At 43.3% G+C, this 21,533-nt stretch overlaps 1 protein-coding gene across 4 annotated transcripts in view; it reads right to left on the reverse strand.

The window, feature by feature from the left end:
• LOC148521646 (bile salt export pump-like) overlaps window positions 1–21,533 on the reverse strand; it is a 79,859-nt gene that overhangs the window by 48,130 nt on the left and 10,196 nt on the right. For 2 of the 4 annotated variants that reach the window (XM_088474851.1, XM_088474850.1), the window contains exons 5-10: window positions 19,625–19,866; window positions 19,420–19,507; window positions 13,825–13,958; window positions 11,006–11,177; window positions 10,779–10,903; window positions 8,627–8,801 (exon numbers count right to left, since the gene is read on the reverse strand). In XM_088474851.1, coding sequence (XP_088330977.1) covers window positions 8,627–8,801; window positions 10,779–10,903; window positions 11,006–11,177; window positions 13,825–13,958; window positions 19,420–19,507; window positions 19,625–19,866 — 936 coding nt within the window. Of the gene's footprint in view, window positions 1–8,626; window positions 8,802–10,778; window positions 10,904–11,005; window positions 11,178–13,824; window positions 13,959–19,419; window positions 19,508–19,624; window positions 19,867–21,533 lie in introns of those variants that run through there. The other 2 variants (XM_088474852.1, XM_088474853.1) reach the window with 1 other exon arrangement.

Below are 21,533 nucleotides of genomic sequence, written 5' to 3' on the forward strand. Positions count from 1 at the left end.
CCTTGTAAACATTAGTGACAAAATGTCTCTCTGATGTCTATGGTACTTAGCGAATAGATAGACTTTTTTTAATGAAGAATTGTTTAGCCAACAAAATGGCCACCTCTATTCAGCACAGATGTCAGGTGCTCTATCGGCTGTTATATATTTTGGCTTCCCAGGACAGATCTTATACTTGCTACTTAAAATGTATACCTTGGGGTGTTTATTTTGCTAGATAATAAAGTCTACTGATGTTCTCTGACTCTAATTAACATGATTAGTGTGAATTTTATCCTTTTTCACTATTGTGCCACAATATCATATGAAAACGAAACATAACCAAGGGATTGGAGTCAAGGACATTTTAAGACATAAGGAAACCAGTTTGAGAATGTTCAAATACCCCCATACAAATATGGCAAATGAGCAAAAGGTGACAAAGATAACCACCTTAAGCAAATGCTCCATATTTCCAAATAAATCACTATAAATATGGCGTGGGCCAGGGCCGGTTCTAGGGGTGTTCGACCAGTACGGTCGAACAGGGGTGCCACCCATAGAGGGCGCACCCCTCCCCAACATCCCGATTTCAGCGTTTCCACCTGTGGGCTAAAGTGGCCCGCGGGTGGTCAAATCGGGAGGTTGGGGACCCCCACCGCCGCAGCTGTGGGGCGGTGTCGGACAAACCCCCGGAGTGTGAATGGATGCAGCGCGCATGCGAGCGGCATCTATTCATTAACGGGAGAGGACTGAGGGAAGCCCAGCCAGTGACGGCGGGCTTTGCTTTACCCCCAGCCTGACGTTATTTGGAGGCGTGCCACGTGGGCGCACCTCCAACTAACATCCCTTAGGGGTGTGGACTATGGTAATGAGGTCACACCTCCAATTTTGGTGGCACGGGGTGCTCAGAACCCTGGAGCCGGCCCTGGCGTGGGCGGCCACTTCGAAACACAGTGCAAAGGGTGCAGGGAGGGACCTCAGCACAGCATGCACCCATTATAGGGATGGACTTCAGAAACTGATGGTTAGCAAGCATCAATGTTCCTATTCCAAAGGAAATGCTGAGTTTGCAATGGTTGCCAGCCATTGGGTGCTTCTTTCCAATGCCCATCCGATAGCTGCCAGCTTGTATTCAGTTGCGGTCACCTTGATGTGGTGTCTGCGACCTAACTTATTCACGCATGCGGAAAGCACAAGTTTCTTGAATGCATTGTATGTGATGGCTACGAGCAATAGCATCGCATGCTTTCATGTCGGAAGCCAAGACACCATTCAATGGTCCATCAAGTATCATCAACCCATTCTATTTATGCCACTGGTTGGAGTTGACTAAACATATTTCCTGTCACATGGCTGAGTGCCCTGATTTTGATAGTTAAATGAAGGGAGCCCTTCTAAACCCATGCATGTCAATTATTTTATTTTTGACAGTGTTTTAGCATCAATAAAGCAAACCTAGCATGTGCCCTAGCAATGATCACCAAATAATGATTCACATTGGGAAAGTACAGGTCACTGGCTCCTGCAAGATCAGCACCACTCAGATCCTGAAATACTGTGCTGCTGTGAGCATTTTAATGATTTCATTGGTTACAAGTTGATCTCTTCTTGCCTTTATCAAAACTCTGTACCAGCATTCGATCGGAAAGAAAATGAATAAGTATTGTGCAAACTTAATTTCATGTGTAAAGCAGTTTAATGTGGTGCTGGTTATGTATCAGCTTTACTTCAGGTACCTACATCTAAGCTGCAATAACCACAGCTTTAAATGTTGGGAAAAATGGTATTACGAAACTATGTGAAGTGTATTTCTAAGTGGCCTGGGGGCTATTGCCCTCTTACTCCCCTTACAAATTCTCCCTTTGCAACCAATAAAATCTCTGTGCAAAATGACATATGACAGCGGTTCCCAAGCTTTTTGGAGTCACGGCTCCCTAGAGTATCAGCATTTTTTCCAAGGCACCCCTTGGCCAAAACTTGAGAAATTCAGCAAAAATGAAACATAGTAATTTGCGCCTATATGTCACCCTTAGGTTCTGTTATGTGGTGGTTGACAGGGCTGCGTTTCTTTTTGTCCACATATTTTTGGATAGGCAAAACCAGTGCTAATGATTGCCAATCACACTGACTATAAATTGTTGTGGTATTGGACCACCAACCCAAGGCACCCCTGTAAGTGCCCTGAGCCACCCCAGGGTGCCACGGCACACAGTTTGGGAACCACTTACATACAGTATGACCATAAGTTACTATTAATTTCTAGATAAATAAAATGAAAGAACACTCAACCGATAAATGTGGTATATTTCAAGTTAAATTTCTATCCAGAATTCCGCTGAGGTGTGTGCACTTTATGCAGACAGGGCCATGAAACGCCCTCAGTGGCAAGGAGCTCCGTACAAGTTAAGATTGTGAGCGGATTTAGGGCCTGGTTGTTAGTCATTGCGCATGCGTATAAGCCGCACTGCACTGCGTTCACACTGCGATTACATACGCACATAGGAATCCATTGCAGAGTGAGTAACAGGCTGTGAACATTTGGTGGTGGTGACGGGGGTGTGGTTGGAAAAACGCAGGCGTGCCTATCCGTTAGAACGTCGTTGTTTTGGTGTGTATAAATTAGCCACTGCAATTGCATACGCAGCTTGAGAGCCTACTGCGTGCAAAGAGAGTTGCTGTGTCTGCGACAGGTCAGACCTGGTGTAAATGCTGTGTGAGTGGTCGATGTGTCTCGATGGTACCGATGTTTACACAGAAGAGTGACAGTGGCCGGATGTGAGAAAGCAGCAGTGGGCGTCTTTATGCCGGCAGAGCTTTGGCAGGCATTAGCATATTTTCATAGCTGCTTTCCATGCAAAATTACAGCTGCGATTACATAAGCGATTGCTGCTGAATTAGGCCCTTAGTTGTCCATGAAATGGGCAATTCTGGGCGGCAACTCAGTGGTTAACGTGCAGATGCACAGAACAGATGTGTAGGAGTGTCATGGGAGTATTGTGTGTACATGCAGTCCGACATCTCTGCTTGTTTGAGGAGTGCGGATGCAGATGGAATGACTGTTTCAGACTGTGAATCTTTTTGCACCCAGCGAGAAAAGGATATAAAGATACTAATGATGAATGGAAAAACAGTGGGCGATGTGACCATACACATAGCATTACAACCGGGATGGGTACGGGATCCCATAGAATTTGACGGCAGATAAGAACCACTTGGCCCATCTAGTCTGCCCCATTTTTAAACATATTATTATCTCAACCTTTATTGATCCTTACTTCTTCTGAAGGATATCCTTATGTCTATCCCATGCGTGTTTAAATTGCTATACTGTCTTAGCCTCTACCACCTATGATGGGAGACTATTCCACTTATCCACTACCCTTTCTGTGAAGTAATATTTCCTCAAATTTTCCCTGAACCTACCACCCTCCAGTTTTAGAACATGTCCTCTTGTTCTAATACTTCTCTTTCTTTAAAGAATGTATCCTTCCTTTACTTTGTTAAAACCCTTTATATATTTGAACGTTTCTATCATGTCCCCCCTTTCCCTTCTCTGCTTCTATCTATACATATTAAGATCTTTTAGTCTTTCCTGGTACGTTTTGTGGTGTAGACCTTGCACCATTTTAGTTGCCCTTCTTTGTACAGTCTGTAATGTATTAATATCCTTCCGGGGATATGGCCTCCAGAATTGAACACAGTATTCGAGATGAGGACGTACCAATGACCTACAGTATACAGTGGTATTATCACTTCTTTCTTTCTGCTACTGATTCCTCTCCCTATGCAACCAAGCATCTGACTTGCCTTCTTCATTGCTTTGTTACAATGTTTACTTGCCTTTAAGTCAACTGAAATAGTGACTCCTAGATCCCTTTCCTCTTCAGTACTTTCCAGTATAGTGCCATTAATACTATATTTAGCCTTTGGATTTTTGCGACCCAAGTGCATGATCTTGCATATTTTGGCATTAAACTGTAGTTGTCACATTCTTGACCATTCCTCCAGTCTACCTAGATCATCAATCATTTGTTTTACCCCTCCTGGTGTGTCTACCCTGTTGCATACCTTTTGTGTCATCTGCAAAAAGGCATAGTTTCCCTTCAATACCATTTGCAATGTCACAAATAAAGATACTAAAGAGCACTGTTCCAAGTACAGGTCCCTGAGGTACTCCACTGGTAACATTTCCCTCTTGAGACTGCACTCCATTTACTACAACCCTCTGTTTCCTATCCTACAGCCATGATCTTATCCATTCAACTATCTTTGTATCCAATCCCATGCTTTCCAGTTTATTTAACAGTCTGCGATGTGGAACAGTGTCAAAAGCCTTACTAAAGTCTAGATAAGCTATATCTATGCCCCCCCTTTATCTATTTCCTTAGTCACCCAGTCAAAAAAGTCAATAAGATTTGTTTGACATGATCTCCCTCCAGTAAATCCATTCTGTTTGGGATCCTGCAAATTGTTGGATTTGAGATAATCTATGACTCTTTCTTTTAATAGTGATTCCATCAATTTCCCTACTACTGATGTAAGGCTCACTGGCGGTAAAAATCCCGATGCTGGCATGCCCATACCTACCGACACCTTGGTAGGTATCCTAACCCTCCCCCTCTCCCTACACTAACACTCTCTCTCCTTAGGACCTAAACCTAACCACCCCGCACCCGAAACCTAATCCTCCCACCTAGTGCCTAACCCTAACCCCTAAACCTCTCCTCAACCCCGCTACTTACCTTCAGGATGCTGGTGGTCGGAATGCCGGCGCTGGGATTCTGACAGGTGTTGGGATTCCTGTGCCGCTATTCTAAGTGCCGGCATCCCCTGTGTCGAGATACTGAGCGTATCCCTTTACCACCTTTACATTTTCAGATTCCCTGACAGGGGGCATCGCCAAGACCACAGTAGGGTTACAATCAGTGGCCAGTGACAGATTTAACCTAGGGGCTGCAGGCGATGCAATCCCTAGAATCCCTATAAACTGGGTTTTGTACACATGCATGTTTTTCCTACTTTCCCATTCCCAATTAGATTGTTTGCGCATGTTCAATGGACACTGCCTCCCATAATGAATAACAGACAGGCAGCCCCCTCCCCCTTCTCCATAAGGTAGGAGCAGCACTGGTTACAATCATTTTATTTTTTAGTGCCCCTCATAAGCCATCAGAGCCCCCTCTGATGGCAGATTTACCATAGGGGCTGCAGCCTATGCAGACCCTAGAAGCCATGTATAGTGTATTGTGCCCTTGTGCTCCACTCCTGTAGCATCTATTTACCCCATTTCTATGTATTTTTCAATTATGACCCCCCTTGTCCTGTCCCTCTGCCTCCGCTACATCTCCAGTTTGTTTTGCAGTCTTCCCCCAGTCTTCCTCTGCAGAATGCTCCTCCAGTCTTCCTCTGCAGTATGTTCCTCCAGTCTTCCTCTGCAGTAAGTTCCTCCAGTCTTCCTCTGCAGTATGTTCCTCCAGTCTTCCTCTGCAGAATGTTCCTCCAGTCTTCCTCTGCAGTATGTTCCTCCAGTCTATCTCTGCAGTATGTTCCTCCAGTCTTCCTCTGCAGTATGTTTCTCCAGTCTTCCTCTGCAGTATGTTCCTCCAGTCTTCCTCTGTAGTATGTTCATCCAGTCGTCCGTTGCAGTATGTTCCTCCAGTCTTCTGCTGCAGTATGTTCCTCCAGTCTTCCTCTGCAGTATGTTCCTCCAGTCTTCCTCTGCAGTATGTTCCTCCAGTCTATCTCTGCAATATGTTCCTCCAGTCTATCTCTGCAGTGTGTTCCTCCAGTCTTCCTCTGCAGTATGTTCCTCCAGTCTTCCTCTGCAGTATGTTCCTCCAGTCTATCTCTGCAGTATGTTCCTCCAGTCTTCCTCTGCAGTATGTTCCTCCGGTCTTCCTCTGCAGTATGTTCCTCCAGTCTTCCTCTGCAGTATGTTCCTCCAGTCTATCTCTGCAATATGTTCCTCCAGTCTATCTCTGCAGTGTGTTCCTCCAGTCTTCCTCTGCAGTATGTTCCTCCAGTCTTCCTCTGCAGTATGTTCCTCCAGTCTATCTCTGCAGTATGTTCCTCCAGTCTTCATCTGCAGTATGTTCCTCCAGTCTTCCTCTGCAGTATGTTCCTCCAGTCTATCTCTGCAGTATGTTCCTCCAGTCTTCCTCTGCAGTATGTTCCTCCAGTCTATCTCTGCAATATGTTCATCCAGTCTATCTCTGCAGTATGTTCCTCCAGTCTATCTCTGCAGTATGTTCCTCCAGTCTTCCTCTGCAGTATGTTCCTCCAGTCTATCCCTGTAGTATTGTCCTCCAGGTTTCCTCTGCTGTATGTTCCCCCAGTCTATCTCTGCCATATGTTCATCCAGTCTATCTCTGCAATATGTTCCTCCAGTCTATCTCTGCAGTATGTTCCTCCAGTCTTCCTCTGCAGTATGTTCCTCCAGTCTTCCTCTGAAGTATGTTTCTCCAGTCTATTTCTGTAGTATGTTCCTCCAGTCTTCCTCTGCAGTATGTTCCTCCAGTCTATCTCTGCAGTATGTTCATCCAGTCTTCCTCTGCAGTATGTTCCTCCAGTCTTCCGCTGCAGTATGTTCCTCCAGTCTTCCTCTGCAGTATGTTCCTCCAGTCAATCTCTACAGTATGCTCCTCCAGTCTTCCTCTGCAGTATATTCCTACAGTTTTCCTCTGCAGTATGTTCCTCAAGTCTTCCACTGCAGTATGTTCCTCAAGTCTTCCTCTGCAGTATGTTCCTCCAGTCTTCCTCTGCATTATGCTCCTCCAGTCTTCCTCTCCAGTATGTTCCTCCAGTCTTCCTCTGCAGTATGTTCCTCCAGTCTTCCTCTGCAGTATGTTCCTCCAGTTTTCCTCTGCAGTATGTTCCTCAAGTCTTCCTCTGCAGTATGTTCAAGTCTTCCTCTGCAGTATGTTCCTCCAGTCTTCCTCTGCATTAGGCTCCTCCAGTCTTCCTCTCCAGTATGTTCCTCCAGTCTTCCTCTGCAGTATGTTCCTCCAGTCTTCCTCTGCAGTATGTTCCTCCAGTCTTCCTCTGCAGTATGTTCCTCCAGTCTTCCTATGCAGTATGTTCCCCTAGTATTCCTCTTCAGTATGCTGCTCCAGTTTTCCTTTGACCTTTAGCGTGCAGCATTGCAAAGCCATTGTTTCATTTCCATGAATCTGCTGGTAAAAGTTCCTGTAGCTGCCGGCAAGTGGGGGTGCCTCCTCCACTGCAGTCACGTGGAGAGAAGAGCAGGTGGGTTGTGGGCAGGAGCAGCAGTAAGGCCGGCTGTGACTGACCAGCCAGCAGATATCTGGAGCCTGCCCGTCTTGGATTAGGCAGCCTCCTGAAGATCATATGGTTTCCGAACTGTCCAGAGCAGTGGTCTAAAACCTGTAGCTTGTGGTCTTAATTTTGGTAGCTCACCTAGCTGTAGTGCTGCCGAGTAAACTAGGAGCAAGTGACCTCTGATGCATGTAATCCAGGATGGGTGGAAACCCTACATACACATGAAGCTGCACAGATAATTATATTGATGGAGGGATGCTTACATTAGCATAAGGTAGTAAATCTTTCTGCCATGGACTTCTGCACTTGAAGCTGCTTTGCATCCGAATCAGAAATTGCCCACAATGTGTAAAAGCTACATCTACCATCCTATAAGGCCCCCATTTTGCTCAGTTCTGCTCTAGAACATAATTTACATGAAGAAAATTATGTTTTTCCACACACATAGGGGCATATACAATTGGGCGCGAGGTTTAGCGAGTTAAAAACCTTGCGCACCTCACGCCCAATTCCGGAATACAGCGGGTATGCGCGCTCCTGCTACCCGCGGTATTCAATTAAAAAAATAGTGGTCGCGGAGTTTTCAGCTCTGAAAACCCCGCGCCGCTTAAAATTTAAAAAAAATTAAAAATACCACCTACCTGGCAGGGGGTATCCGCGGCTCCCAGTGGCTGCTGGGAGTCCTGGGGGCTGATGGGAGGAGATGTAGTTCTCCCAGCGCCTATTCCGGGAGGGCCACACACACCGTACCGGGGGTCACACACACACTCATACATACTTACATACACCACACACACTGACATACTTACCCTGCTGCAGAAGAGCTGGCTCCCGACGCTGGATGCAGAAGAAGATGCAGAAGACAGCGCTGAGGAAGGAGAGTAATTAAGGACTAATTAAGATAATTGTATACTTCCAATTGCTTAATTAGTCCTCAGGGGGGTGTGCCGCGGGGGTGTTAGAGCAAGTTCCGGTGATTTTTCCTTAAATAATTGATTTTTGGAAAAATCACGCTTGCTCTGGAGGTGCGTGGAAAAAAACTCCTGGTGCGTGTTTTTGAAAAAAACCACGCACCTAATAGAATAGCAAAAAAACCCGCACATGCAGGAAAAACCGCGCAGGTGCGGGTTTTTTGCTATTCTCGCACACAATTGAATATGCCCCATAGGCAGGGAAAGATTGACAATGTTTAACCTTACGGACAAACACAATTAAATGGCCTATTGTACATCAGCAACAACAAACATTTGTACAATAAAAGAGGTAAAATCCTGAAGTGAAACAGCGTTGCTGTTCAGTGTTCTGCTATACAAAGTAATTTGACCCAATTTGCTCCTTAGCACTTAAAAGGAGAATTATATTTTACCTGCAAAAGGTTTCCAGGTGAATACTCCTCTTCCTCAAGGACCAGTGTGGACCCATACCAAAAAGCCAAAGCATAGCAAAGGAAGATGATAAACCACATGTAACCAGTGAAGAATCCCATTATAACACCTTTCCTTATTCCCCAGCGCTGAGCATACACAAGGTTTTTGTCATATCTGTCAAAAGATTACCAAAAAAAAAAAAAGTTAACATACAGTATGACATAAAATATATAGCATCAAACCAGATAGTGATGATTCTGTGGGTTTCTTGAATTATAATATTATTTTAAAGGATATCTCAACCTTAAATTTGACATTTTGTACAATAGATTCTAAAGTACCTTGTTTAGTTTTTAATTTAGCTTTTCTGGAGGGATAAGTCTGCAAGACTGTCAGTCATTGTCTGCTTCTTCAGCTAGAGCAGTGGTTCTCAAACTCGGTCCTCAGGACCCCATACAGTTCATGTTTTCCAGGTCACCCAGCAGCTGCACAGGTGTATTCATTACTCACTGACACATTTTAAAAGATCCACAGTTGGAGCTAATTATTTCACTAATTCTGTGAGGAGACCTGGAAAACATGCACTGTTTGTGGTCCTGAAGACCGAGTTTGAGAACCTGTGAGCTAGAGAAATACGCCACCTCTAACAGTAGTGAAAGAAGCACAATTATATGCCTTTACCAGTATTGATTTCTGGATATTACGGACACATCTGCTTCAGTTGCCAAGCACTGTAATTGTGAGAGGTGGGATGTAGTTAAGAGACATGGGCCGCAAGGCCCATGGCCGCCAGTCTCTATACCAATGCTGGAATCACGGCTAGGGAGATAAGATAGACTTCGAAATACCGAATGCCGGAATCCAGAAGGACGCGTGCCCAAACGAAGGTGAGCCAGGTTGCCCGCAGTGTTAGCTGCGGGGGGGGTGTTAGGTTTAGGTGAGGTAGCGGGGTTAGCATTAGGTTTTGGGGGGGGGGGTTAGGGTTAGGCACCCCTAGGGGTTAGGGTTAGGGTCAGGCACCACTGGGGAGGTTTAGGTTTAGGCACTAAGGGGGGGAGGGTTAGGCACGAAGGGGGAGACTTAGGTTTAGGAACTAACGGGGAGGGTTCGTGTGCGTGGTGGGGAGGGTTAAGGTACAGGATGGGGGGGTTAAGGTTAGGCTACAAGAAGGGAGGGTTAGGAGGAGAAGGGGGGAGTGTAAGTATGTTTACCAATCATCAGGATGCCGCTGTCGGTATTGTGACAGGAGGCATCCCAACAGCCGGCATTACATACCCATTCCGTGAGAGGTTATTGAGCTGATTGTGAGCAACTTTGTGGTTGGGACAAACTATGTTGAAATGCAAGGGGTGCAAATATATTTATTTATATTGCATGCAGAGTAAATATTGGCTACTTTTGTATGTAGCCCACAAGTACTGGACATCTTTATTTTTACACTGCAATTATAATATGAGCTAGGACACGACCCATTTACATCTAAATCTTCAAGCACATTTTAAATCTGCCCCACCTGCAGTGCAACATGGTTTTGTCAAAGTGCACAGTTACTTGGTTTTTTATTGCCCCCAGCCCCAACTCAGAATAGGGATGGGCATCAGTGGGATAATTATTGATGGCCACCATCGATGGTACTATTTGTGGTTAACCTCGATGGTATGATACCATCTACGAGGCACCATAGCTAGTTTCGTCCCACCGATAGTCATCCTTGCTCTCTTTCTCACAAGGGCACCGGACCAATCAGAGATGGGAGCTGGGCTTTGTGAGTCATGCTAGGGGAGGAGCTATGCTCTGTGTCCTGGCGCCAGGGAGAAAAAAAAAAAAAAACATTTCAGGGGCTCTATTCCATTTATGGCAGACAACCATTGGATCTCTGCCATCAATGGCAAAACCATTGGCCAACTGTGTATAGCCATTGATGGTTGTTAATCATCGATAGTAAATGACCATCCCTAACTCAGAATCAGCCCCTAAGCCTCTAACTGTCTGCAATGCGGTCCCTTTATAAGGGACTGTGGTTTATTTTTGTTAGCTTAGCCTCCAGAGTGCAGCACTGCTTATATTTGGTTAGGGGATGTCGGGTCTTAAAATGGTTGAATGCATGATAAAAATTAGTAACAAACTGATAATGAAACAAGCATTACAAACCTATCAACCTCTTTTAATTCTCCACCAAACGCTGCTACAGTTCTAATACCAGAGAGCACTTCATCCGCGACCGCTCCTGCTTTAGCATATGCCATCAGCTCTCTGCCAGTCAGTTTTGCCACAGCCTATAACAAAAAAATATGTGAGATAACCCATTATGTGGCAACGAAACCCTATGTTCATGTAAATAACCATTTGTGACTACTGCTTGGCAGAAAAACTCTTACCAGAGCCATAAGAGCAGCTCCAATACCAATGAGTGGACTCACTGCGATGATCACCAAAGTCAACTTCCAGCCATTGACAAATCCTAACAGGAACCCAAATATAAACGTGGTGAATCTCTGGATAAATATGGCCACTTGGTCAGCTATGGCATCATTAATTTTATTTATATCACTGTGGAAAAGAAACAAATTACTGTCAGAAATAGTGTGATAAAACACCATAGGCCTCTTTTATGAGACTGGTAAAAGGAAAAGCTAGATTAATTTTTACTACAATTCATACCCAACATAAGTGGTCTCCAAAGTGGGACGGGGGCACAGCCGTATAAAAGTTGGTGCGTGGTCATGGTTGGTGTTTCTCTCCCAGAAAAATGCCATTTGTTATGATGGATGCAGTGGAAACCCCTGTCTGTACAGCACGCAGCAGTGTAACAACTCTCAGCCCATTTTGTTCCCACACCTTGGGGCCTATTTATCAAGTAATATTTGTGGGATATTGTGGGATATTCCCCGAAAACACCTGTTTTCAGGAGATATCTGCAACTATTAAGTATTCACTGAATGTACCATGGAGGGATATCTCCAATATCTGCAGCTGTCCATCCATTTCTGACAGCAGCTGCAGCCCTGCCAGATTTACCAAGCTCCAGAATGCTAAGCATTCCAGAGTATGGCTCTGAAACATAACACCGTCTCCAGATGGCGTTATCCTATAGTAGCCAATGGACTACTGGTTCTCAAAAATCCTCCAGAATGCCCAACACACATGTATGGTCATACAGTATCCCGCGCATGTGCAGAACAGCAACACTCATGATATAGAATTGAAATGCTTTACACATTGCAGGGATGTGCTCCTTGTAGAGTCCCTCTCCCTGCATGTCATTTTTAGCACATTTGGGCAAATGTATATTTATAATCACTGCAAATAGCGGTGATAAAAAAATTCTAATTATAGGATTATAGGGTTTAAATCCCAATAATTAGTATATATGCCCCTTTAACACTTAAAATTTGGAAATGTTTGCATGACGGAGTTGTGGGGCCCATACATCAGAAATCACAAAAAAACTATTCATAGATGCTGTCCCCCATATTTATTTAAGAATTCTACAACCCACCAATAAGTGCTCAAACAATGCTGATATTTTACAGTGATTTGCAGACCTTTTTCATTGAAAGGTCAGATCTGCAAATCATGAAAGTGCCCCATTAACTAGTATTTTACTAGTAACGGTCTGCAAATCGGCTGATTGTCACCATACACTAGAAATCTACAGCCCCGAATGGTTGGTGAAATGCAACATGCTGGACAGGCTGATACACAGATTCTGATCACTTTTTGGTTGGAATCGGATTTTTTTTATACACAATCATCTGCAAAACTCAGAATTGCCCCAATTGATTGCTGATGTATGGGCCCTCTTAGTCTTCACATTGCAAACTGTTAGAATAAATACTAAAAGAGATTCAGACTGAGAAACCTGTAAGGACTAATGCAGAGTGAGCACTGTGCCAGTCGGTGTGGCGTTTTTTGCAGATTTTTGCATTGTGATTGCCCAGAAAGGGAAGGCACGCAAGTGCGCGATCGTACAGAGGTATGCTTTATAGATGTACGATATCGAGCAGGACCAGAGAAACAGAAAGCGGTTGGAAAGAGCGTTTTCATGTAGGCAAAGTCCAGGTATCTTATTCGGACCAGCAATTTGTACTTATTCACCTACAGTGTAAGGAGACGCATGTGTTAGACCTTCTATATGGCAGGTGCAATTACACACTGACACTGATGTCCTGTCACAAATTAGGTGCATATGCGATGCTTGCAGATCCTGCTGCAACTTCAAATGTGTATTGCTCTTCATATGTGTGTAATTTCTGCCCTATGTCTAACCATGGCAGATATGATTTAAATGACAACTGTACGTGAAATTAAACCTTTAACATCTACAGAAATGTATGCAAAAGTTTTGTTACTCATCCTGTTATTCATGATATAGGGCCTGATTCACGTTTGTATGGAAAAGCACACCTACTGCGTTTTCTACACAGCGGCTGTGTTCTGATATTCAAAAGCAGCAGGAGGCATCTTCTTGTGTAAGTAGACGTCTCCTGCCGGCTTCTGTGATCCTCAGCTGTGTCCAAAGCAGCTATCGGAACACTTGCGTGATCATCGCCCATTTATGGCCAGTCAGTTCACACTGTCGGGATCAGGAACTCTGCATCAGCAGATGCAGACCCTGACATTGGCACTTCCACAAAACAGAGGCAACATGCGACGGACCCCGTGCGATCATGCGGGGCCCATTCTGCACATGCGTCTCACCATTGGTTTTGTACGTAAACCATCGGGTTTGCATACAAATCTGATACAGGCCCATAGTTTGCCCATGTTGCACATAACAGAACTCCTACCTAAAGACATACTGAGGGCAACACATAGAGCCAGTGAAAAAACAATTTGAAATCAGATTGTCATGAAAAATTACATCAACTATCGTACAATATAAGTGTTATGGAGTGGAAACATTTACAGTAACATATGTGAATGTTGCATGGTGACTTTGGATCGTATATCAATGATATCTATTTTGCACAAAAAAAGTTGCCAATTGTTTTGTTAGACAGCAAAATCTGTTCAACAAAGGTAACTACTGTACTGCACAATACTGCATTAGTTGTGTATTCAATAATACAGAAAACCTGAATCTACTTTACTTTGCACAGGCTCGTGGAGTTGAAACTTTGGCCGCCAATATTATCAATGGATTAGTTTCTCAACCAATTGCTATATGACTAGGAACACACATATAAACACCTACTCGGACATCCTGGTATTTAGTTCTCCAACTGATGTGCAGTCAAACCAGCCAATCTCCATCCTCATCACTTTACGAAAGTAGAGTTTTCTTATTCTCTGGATCTGTCGGGCGGCTGTAGTTACCCAAAAAGAAATCTGCGGTGGGGAACAATAGGTAACAACACAATTACTTAACATGGCATCAGTAAAGACTGTTTTGTAGTTTGAGTTCTGTCTGTGGTGGAACAGGATTGTTTTAAGTTCAGAAGCAGTTTATTGGATGGACCCACCTACAATCTTTATACATCTATTCATAGTATGGGCGTTTGTCTGTTTGTTCAGGCTAATTTCAAGGAACCACTGGACGGATTTTGATGCGGTTTTCACTATTCTATAGAGCGTTTGTCGAATGAGGTTTAGGTGTATGAAACATTAATGTATGACAAAGAAATCCAAGCAGTGCCGATTTTAGCGAAGAGAGTCAATGAAAAAATTGATGTCCGAGCGCTTTCTTGGCTTACGCTGCCTATACCGTTAAAGATATATCACAACGATGGACTTTATTTTGATGTAAGTACTGTTTACTGGTACAAAATGTCAGTTTTTCCCTTTTTATACCATTCCTATTTCATTTATGTGAAAAATTATTCTTTAATTTCAAACGAGTCCAATTCCTGGTAAGAGTCTGCTTTGGTATGACAATAAGTAAAGCACAGGGACAAACACTTAACGTGGCTGGAGTTGGCCTGAGTGGAGACTGTTTTGCTCATGGACAACTTTACGTGGCTCTTTTGCGTGTCACGTCAAAATCTTTACGTGTTGACGTCAGGAGGAAAAACGACTAATGTCATCTGCAAGGCAATCTTATAAGACCTCGGTTAAACAAGACTATCACTGTAAATTCAAAATGACTCCGATGCGAAGCCAGGGCGGGTCACTAGTATGCACATAAATAACTAGTTCTATTAATAATATAATGTTAATATCGGCTATAGTAAGCCGTTTAATGCTGTCCTATGTCTGCAGTTCTATCTTTAAAAGTGCATTGCCAATTAGTAATGCTTGAACTGCTGAAGAAATGTAACTCACAATTTTATGCTATTACCCTATATCTTGATAAATTTCAGTAAATTGCAAAAATTGTTCAATTACAAAAACATGAAATCAACATCAGTAATAATAGTGTAATATCATGACTCCAAAATACTAAAAAATGAATGCCCTTGAACTTTTGTGCTTGACAAATGTATTTTACATATTGAAGTACCAGTATGAAAATGTATACACAGATTACAATGCAGAATCTAGTTGGTTGTTGTGAATTACGCTACCATTTTTGTACCTTTATCAGAGCACTGCATTTCATAATACTCCCGAGGCATTTGCTAAATTCCAGGGCAAAAAGAGTGAGATGTTGTGATCTAGATACCATGATGAAAGGAAAATGGATGCACTGTAATTGGAATAATGTTGAAGGTGGAGAGAGCTAGTGCTACTGTGAATATTGGTTCTTCCAAGGAGACTTTACTACCTTATCAAGATGGCCACCATCTGTAGTTATGCGCATGTGTGGCGCCATCTTGTCACTGTGCCACAGTGTGAGATGGCCATCTTCCACTTAGCTCCTCAGAGACCCTGTAATAACTGCCTATCCAACCCTGTGAGAACGCTGATACCGCTTGCATCCTGCACCGCTACCCTAATGCAGTCACTGACTAGTGACCTATATACTCCACTCTGCTAAAGCTCAGCTCCATGCACATCTGTGCATGCATAACTGTGAGTACAGCAGTACAATTACTTTGCCACTAAGTAAACCACCCCACTGGTTATGTACTGGGCTGTTCGTTGTCTTAGGGCATTTGCTGGTGCGTATATATACTCTGCCATACCATCGCCACCTCTACACACATATTCCAGAAAACAATGTGAAGACCCAGCTTCTGACAGAATATCAGTGACATTCCTCAGAGGGGCAGGGGCGTATTTATAATGGGTGCAGGGTGTGCGGTGCACACAGGACCCTGGGTCCAGGCACTAGCGCACATATGGGAGGTTTCCGAGTACCCAGAAAAAAACCCTGACAGAGGCGAGAGCAGGGACCATTTTATTAAGCCTTGTTCCCTTGCGGTAAAATGCTGTGATTCACAGGTCAATAGGGAGGAGGCCGAGCTAATTTGATGCGATTCCATTAGAATCAAGTCATTTGGCCCCGCCCTCTCCCAAATGACCCACGAATCGTGGCATTTTGCTGCTAGTGGGAGGGGCCTAATGACTTGGTGCCAGCCTGCCAGGACCTGTCCCCATCAGATCTACAGCCCACAGTTGCTGCAAGGTAAGCATGTGTGTGTGACATATGTGTGTGTATAATATGTAGGTACAGTAGCGGAAACCTTTTGGAAAATGTGTGTTTTTAGGATTTAATTGCGTATAACTGCATTATTTTTAAAGAAAATCCTATGAAGGTATATATCAATGGAAATATAATTGTATACACAATATAATACAGTTCACCACAAAGAATTATCTTTATTACATAAAAAGTTATAGTTAAATAAAGATAAGGAGTACATTTGTTGCTACCAGAATTGATAGTAAAACATCTTGTTTGATTGTTCGCTGTCTTTATGCGTTTTTTTACTTTCATTTCTTGAAGCAAGCTTTGTAACTTATTTAGGTGACAAGCAAAGTAAAAAGAGTTGACTGGTCACCTAGAAAGAGATACAAATGAATTACTTTACATGAGGAAGGTAACCAAAGGAAGCATTTTGAAACTGTGGAATAAGTATCAACAGACTCAGTCGATTCAAAACCAAACTGGAAAAGGTAAGAAAAGTTCCACAACACCATGCTGTGATAGAAGAATGAAAAACCTGTGCTTGAGTGACAGAAGAAAATCATCTCAGGCAATTAAAATGATTTACGTGAATGTGGTGTAAATATCAGTGCCAGGACTGTTCCACGCAGACTTCAATATTTTGGATTAAACGCCAGAATTTCAAGGAAAAAGCCACTTTTATCTCTCAAACAAAGATGGAAAAGATTAGATTGAAGTAAAAAGCACATTAATTGGTCAGAAGAACAATGGGATATTGTCATCTGGAGTGATGAAACCAGAATATCCATATTTGGTAGGGATGGAATGAAATATGTCCGCAGAAGACTTGGAGAAGAACTGCACTACCTGAGTGCACAACATCTACTGTGAAGCATCCAGTTAGTGTTATGCTGTGGGGATTTATGACAGCAAAAGGTGTGGGCCAAATTTGTGTGATCAATGACACTTTAAATAGCAGCAAATACATAATTGTCCCGCAGTGGGGGGGGGGGTGGGGGGCAGTTGGGGTTAGCACAACTGTTGCTCTGCGTAGCAGAGCGGCGGGTAAGCAGTGGGTGAATAGATGCTATGCACAGGTGCACAGCATCTATTCACAGTGCAGTGCATCTCGGAGAGTGCTGGGCACACCCCACTGTGACTTAAACCAGAGTGTTGTTAGGCTCCGCCCCTTTACCCTGGCTCCACCCCTTTTCCTGCCGTGGGGCGCACCTTAGACACGCCAAGGGTCCCGACCCACTGGCCACCAATGTTGGAAGGTATGTAATTGCAGCAAAAGGCTTCCAAACTTAGGGCCTGATTCAGACCCGCTCTCGAGCGCATAGCACTCGCAAGCGGGTCGAAGGTCGGCCAGTGCGCACGTGCGCGTGCGCGAGCCCAGGAGTGAGTGAGAACTTCACTCGCTCCGGGGCTCGCTACAAAATGGGGCGGCTGTCGATGTTGATCGACAGCTAGCCCCGTTTTGTAGGCGGGGAGGGGGGGTGGCCGAACAAACGGAGGCGTTCCTGAAGGAACGCCTGCCGTTTGTGGGCAGCCCTACTGACATAATTCGTGATGTCAGTGGTGAACTTCCTGCTCTATTAGAGCCACAAGGGTCTCGTCGCAAGCCCGATGGTCGCGATAATCGCAACCATCGCCAGGCCGCTCCCAAAAGCTGTGGGTGGTCACCCACAGCTATGCGAGTAGCCTGGAGGCGGATTTTTTAACAAAAATCCGTCCTGATTCAGAGCCTCTGAATGAGGTCCTTAGTACAAATGGATATTTTGCAAAACTAAGAAATTTAATTTCCCACAGTTCAGTTCGTATAACTATTTTCAAAATGTAAAATTTTGTTACAAAGTTCATTGTATCATTTTGTATCATGTTCTAAATGAATTTTCCATTGTAATGATGTATGCTGTTTGGTATAATACTAAAATATATTAGTGCTATAAGCTGTGAAACCTCAAAAATTCACATTTTCCAAAAGGTTTCCACAATTTTGGCCACTACTGTATGTATCTGTGTGTGTATGGTATTTTTGACATGTATATGTGTGTGTGTGTGTGCGTGTGTGTGTGTATCTGTATGTATGTGTATATATATATATATATATATATATACACATACACACTCCTCTTGTGTAAAAAACAGCTGCCCTGGTCCCTGTGCTATATACCAAGCAATTAAAGCTGATTGCAGCATCGATGCACAACACTGCATTGGTGAGCTTGAGTGCCTTTCCGGGGGCCGGGAGCCACACCTGATGTTTGGGAGGCTCCCGGCTGAATTAGGAGGTTAGGCAAGTATGATAAATAAATATATATATATGTATATATATAATATATGTATATATTATATATATATATATAGATATATATAAATATATATTTATATATTTATTCGAATAAAGGTGAAGAAAATAGCACCTTCAGTGCGGTGTCTTAATGAAAAGACCTTTAGTGGTGAAATCATTTTTTTTATTTGTTTGTCGGTGTGTTCTGTGGGTTCCAAAACTTCCTTATTGACACCTCTAAGGAATCTTCATACGGTACTCCCATGGTGTTGTAATATAATGGAACAAACATGTACGTGCTCTCATGCAGAGAAAACGTGTGGTGAACAACACATCGAATAAAATAAACCAAAATGAAATCACCAATGATATAAAAAGAAATAAGCACTCCACTCATGCTTGGTATAGGCTCCCAGCACCTATTTATACACAGATAATGCACGCCTCGCACCGGATATATTCACTCGGGTACATATGGTCATCTGCGGCTGGTCACATCATAAAGTAGGTACTCATACATAAAGGGAGATATAAAGAAAATGCCTCCAATTTTGTGGTATAATGAAAATAAACACACACCTTAATAAAATACAATAAAGACTCGTACAATATAAAGGATAATAAACAGCTTATCTGTCCAGTAGCTTAGAGCTGACCGTAGGAGGTTCATGCCAATGTGTTTCATCCCTCTATATTGTTTGGGGACTTCTTCAGGGGATCAGCAATAGTATGACCTTGCATTTAGGAGGTATTTATACTAAAGATAAAATTAGGCTGGGAATCCAGCATGTGCGCCGGCATTTCTCGCTTTCCCGTTAGCGTCTACATGCCAGTATTGCGCATGTGTGGGGACTGCACAGTCACGTGGCACGCCATCTCCAACATCGTGCATTGGCGAGAACTAAATGGTCTTGTGGCAATAAACCATTGCGGAACCAATTAGACAAACAACTACATTGTGGTTTAATGATTCTCTACCATTGTGGTCTTATTGTTATTACACTTACTTGTACATATCCAAGAATGAGGACAGAACAACCAATCCCAGCATAGTAACTTGCAAATCTTGTCATTTCTGATTCAATATCCAGCATTCTGGCAATAAACAAGGGAAGACGATGTAACTTCATGCACAATAATGCAGAATAGTATCATGCTAAATTTTGGGAAGTGCAAATTAATATAATTCATAATTTTAAGGATATCTCTTACCCACAGGCTATTGTCTCATTATCATTTTCTTCTTCAGAGGAGCCATTAATCCACATGATAGTGTTATTTATACAAGTCCTGTTAGGATTTCGAAGTTCTTGTGTTTCTATATCATACAATATAAATGTGTCAATCATGAGACCGAAGACCAGTAACATGCACGGCTGAGCTGCACCATGGATCACCGCGGCAAGTCCCCCGCAGATCATCATACAGGTCTCAGAGCAGGAGGCAAACCTGAACTGTAAAGAAATTATAATTATATATATATATATATATATATATATATATATATATATTTATGTCTATCTATCTATCTGTCTGTCTATATACATACTGTATATATACATATCCATATACATTTTGGACTGTCCCCTCTTACTTCTGCACATACAAATACGAGGAAGACAGCTCTCCATCTATTTAAATGGTGTAGGATTGATAGATAAAGGGTTGTCTTAAAGTAAGCTGTCCCTTTCATCTTCGTATAGTGCAACTAAATTACAATTTTCAAAACTTCGCGGCTGCTGCTCTCTCAAATGTTTGCTCCCCACAACCCAGTTCCGATGCCTATGGTGACATGGCCAGGGATGGATTAGGGTTTTTTGGGGCCCTAGGGCAACTAATATGGGGGGTCCATACCAACATAATTGTCAATAAGATATGCTGGTGATGTTATGTAATAAGTATAATGTGTAAATACTCCCAACACCACACATGGTTTAACACTTAACTGGCTAATATTTAAAAAAAAAAAAAATTCCCAAAATTGTCTATTTCTTTTTTTGTTATCAAATTATGTGAATAGTAACTATTTCAACTTAATTCATTATAATTTTTCTAACAAATATGTAAATTTGTAATAATAAAATTAAAAATATAGTGAATCAGGTTTAAATAGGTACTATTTACATGATTTGTTAAACAAAAAAAAGGTATACAGTAAAAAAAGACTACTATATATGTCAACTATATCTGTCTCCATAGGTACACTTCTCACAGGACTGCAGTCCTGCAAGAAGAGCAACCAGCACCAGGGAGTGGGTGTTCCCAAGGATCGCCCATCGCTGCTTTCTGGGGATGGATAGAGACTGTGGGGAGGTGCAGCTGCCATGTGCCCAGGCTGCAGAAAGATTTTCTTCTTACAGCCATGAGTAAGCGATCCTTCATGGATTGCCAATCACTGTGGCTGTGGGGACTTCTCCCCCTGCAGTCATGGCAGGGGAGCAAAGGAGGAGAGGGGCTGGCCAAGCACTGTGAGCTCGGAGAGTGTCGAATGATTAGTTTGCCAGTAGCTACCGGCGTTTCTGACACGGTCACATCAGATGTGATCGTGTCAGGGAAAGCCCAGCTTAGCATGGATGTATCTGAATCTGATGCAATCAAGCCAGGCAAGTGGTTAAATAAACAGTAGTGCCTCCAGTTCACATTATACCACACAGAAACTCAAGTTCTCATATGCCACAATGCCCCACACTGGTGATATCTCTATGTGAGGGGTCCCCCAGTGTGTTGGGGCCCCTGGGTGACCACCCTGTTGTTAATCTGGCACTGGCCATGGGACTAGACAGGACAGCTTTGTTTATCATCAGCAGTAATGATATAAGATGTGCAGTAGAGCTACAATTTTTAGGATAGAGGATGCTTGGGCAAGGTAATGGCAGAGCCGACACTCGGAATAGGCTACCTAGGCACTTGCCTAGGTCGATGTAGTTTCAGAGTGGGCACCGCCCACCTAGAATTACTCCGGACAGTCTGAAAATCTGACAGATTATCAGGAGCCTGGACGGATGTAGAAATGTGTTCGATGGGGACGCGTCTGTGGCTGGCACTGGGACAGAGCATCAGATCTCAGCACCGACTGCTAGCCTATGGTGGTTCATGGTCCAGTGGGCAATCCTGTACTCAT

This window comes from Taudactylus pleione, unplaced genomic scaffold (genome assembly GCF_031769625.1).
Source record: "Taudactylus pleione unplaced genomic scaffold, aTauple2 ptg000156l, whole genome shotgun sequence".
Classification (NCBI taxonomy): Eukaryota; Metazoa; Chordata; class Amphibia; order Anura; family Myobatrachidae; genus Taudactylus; species Taudactylus pleione.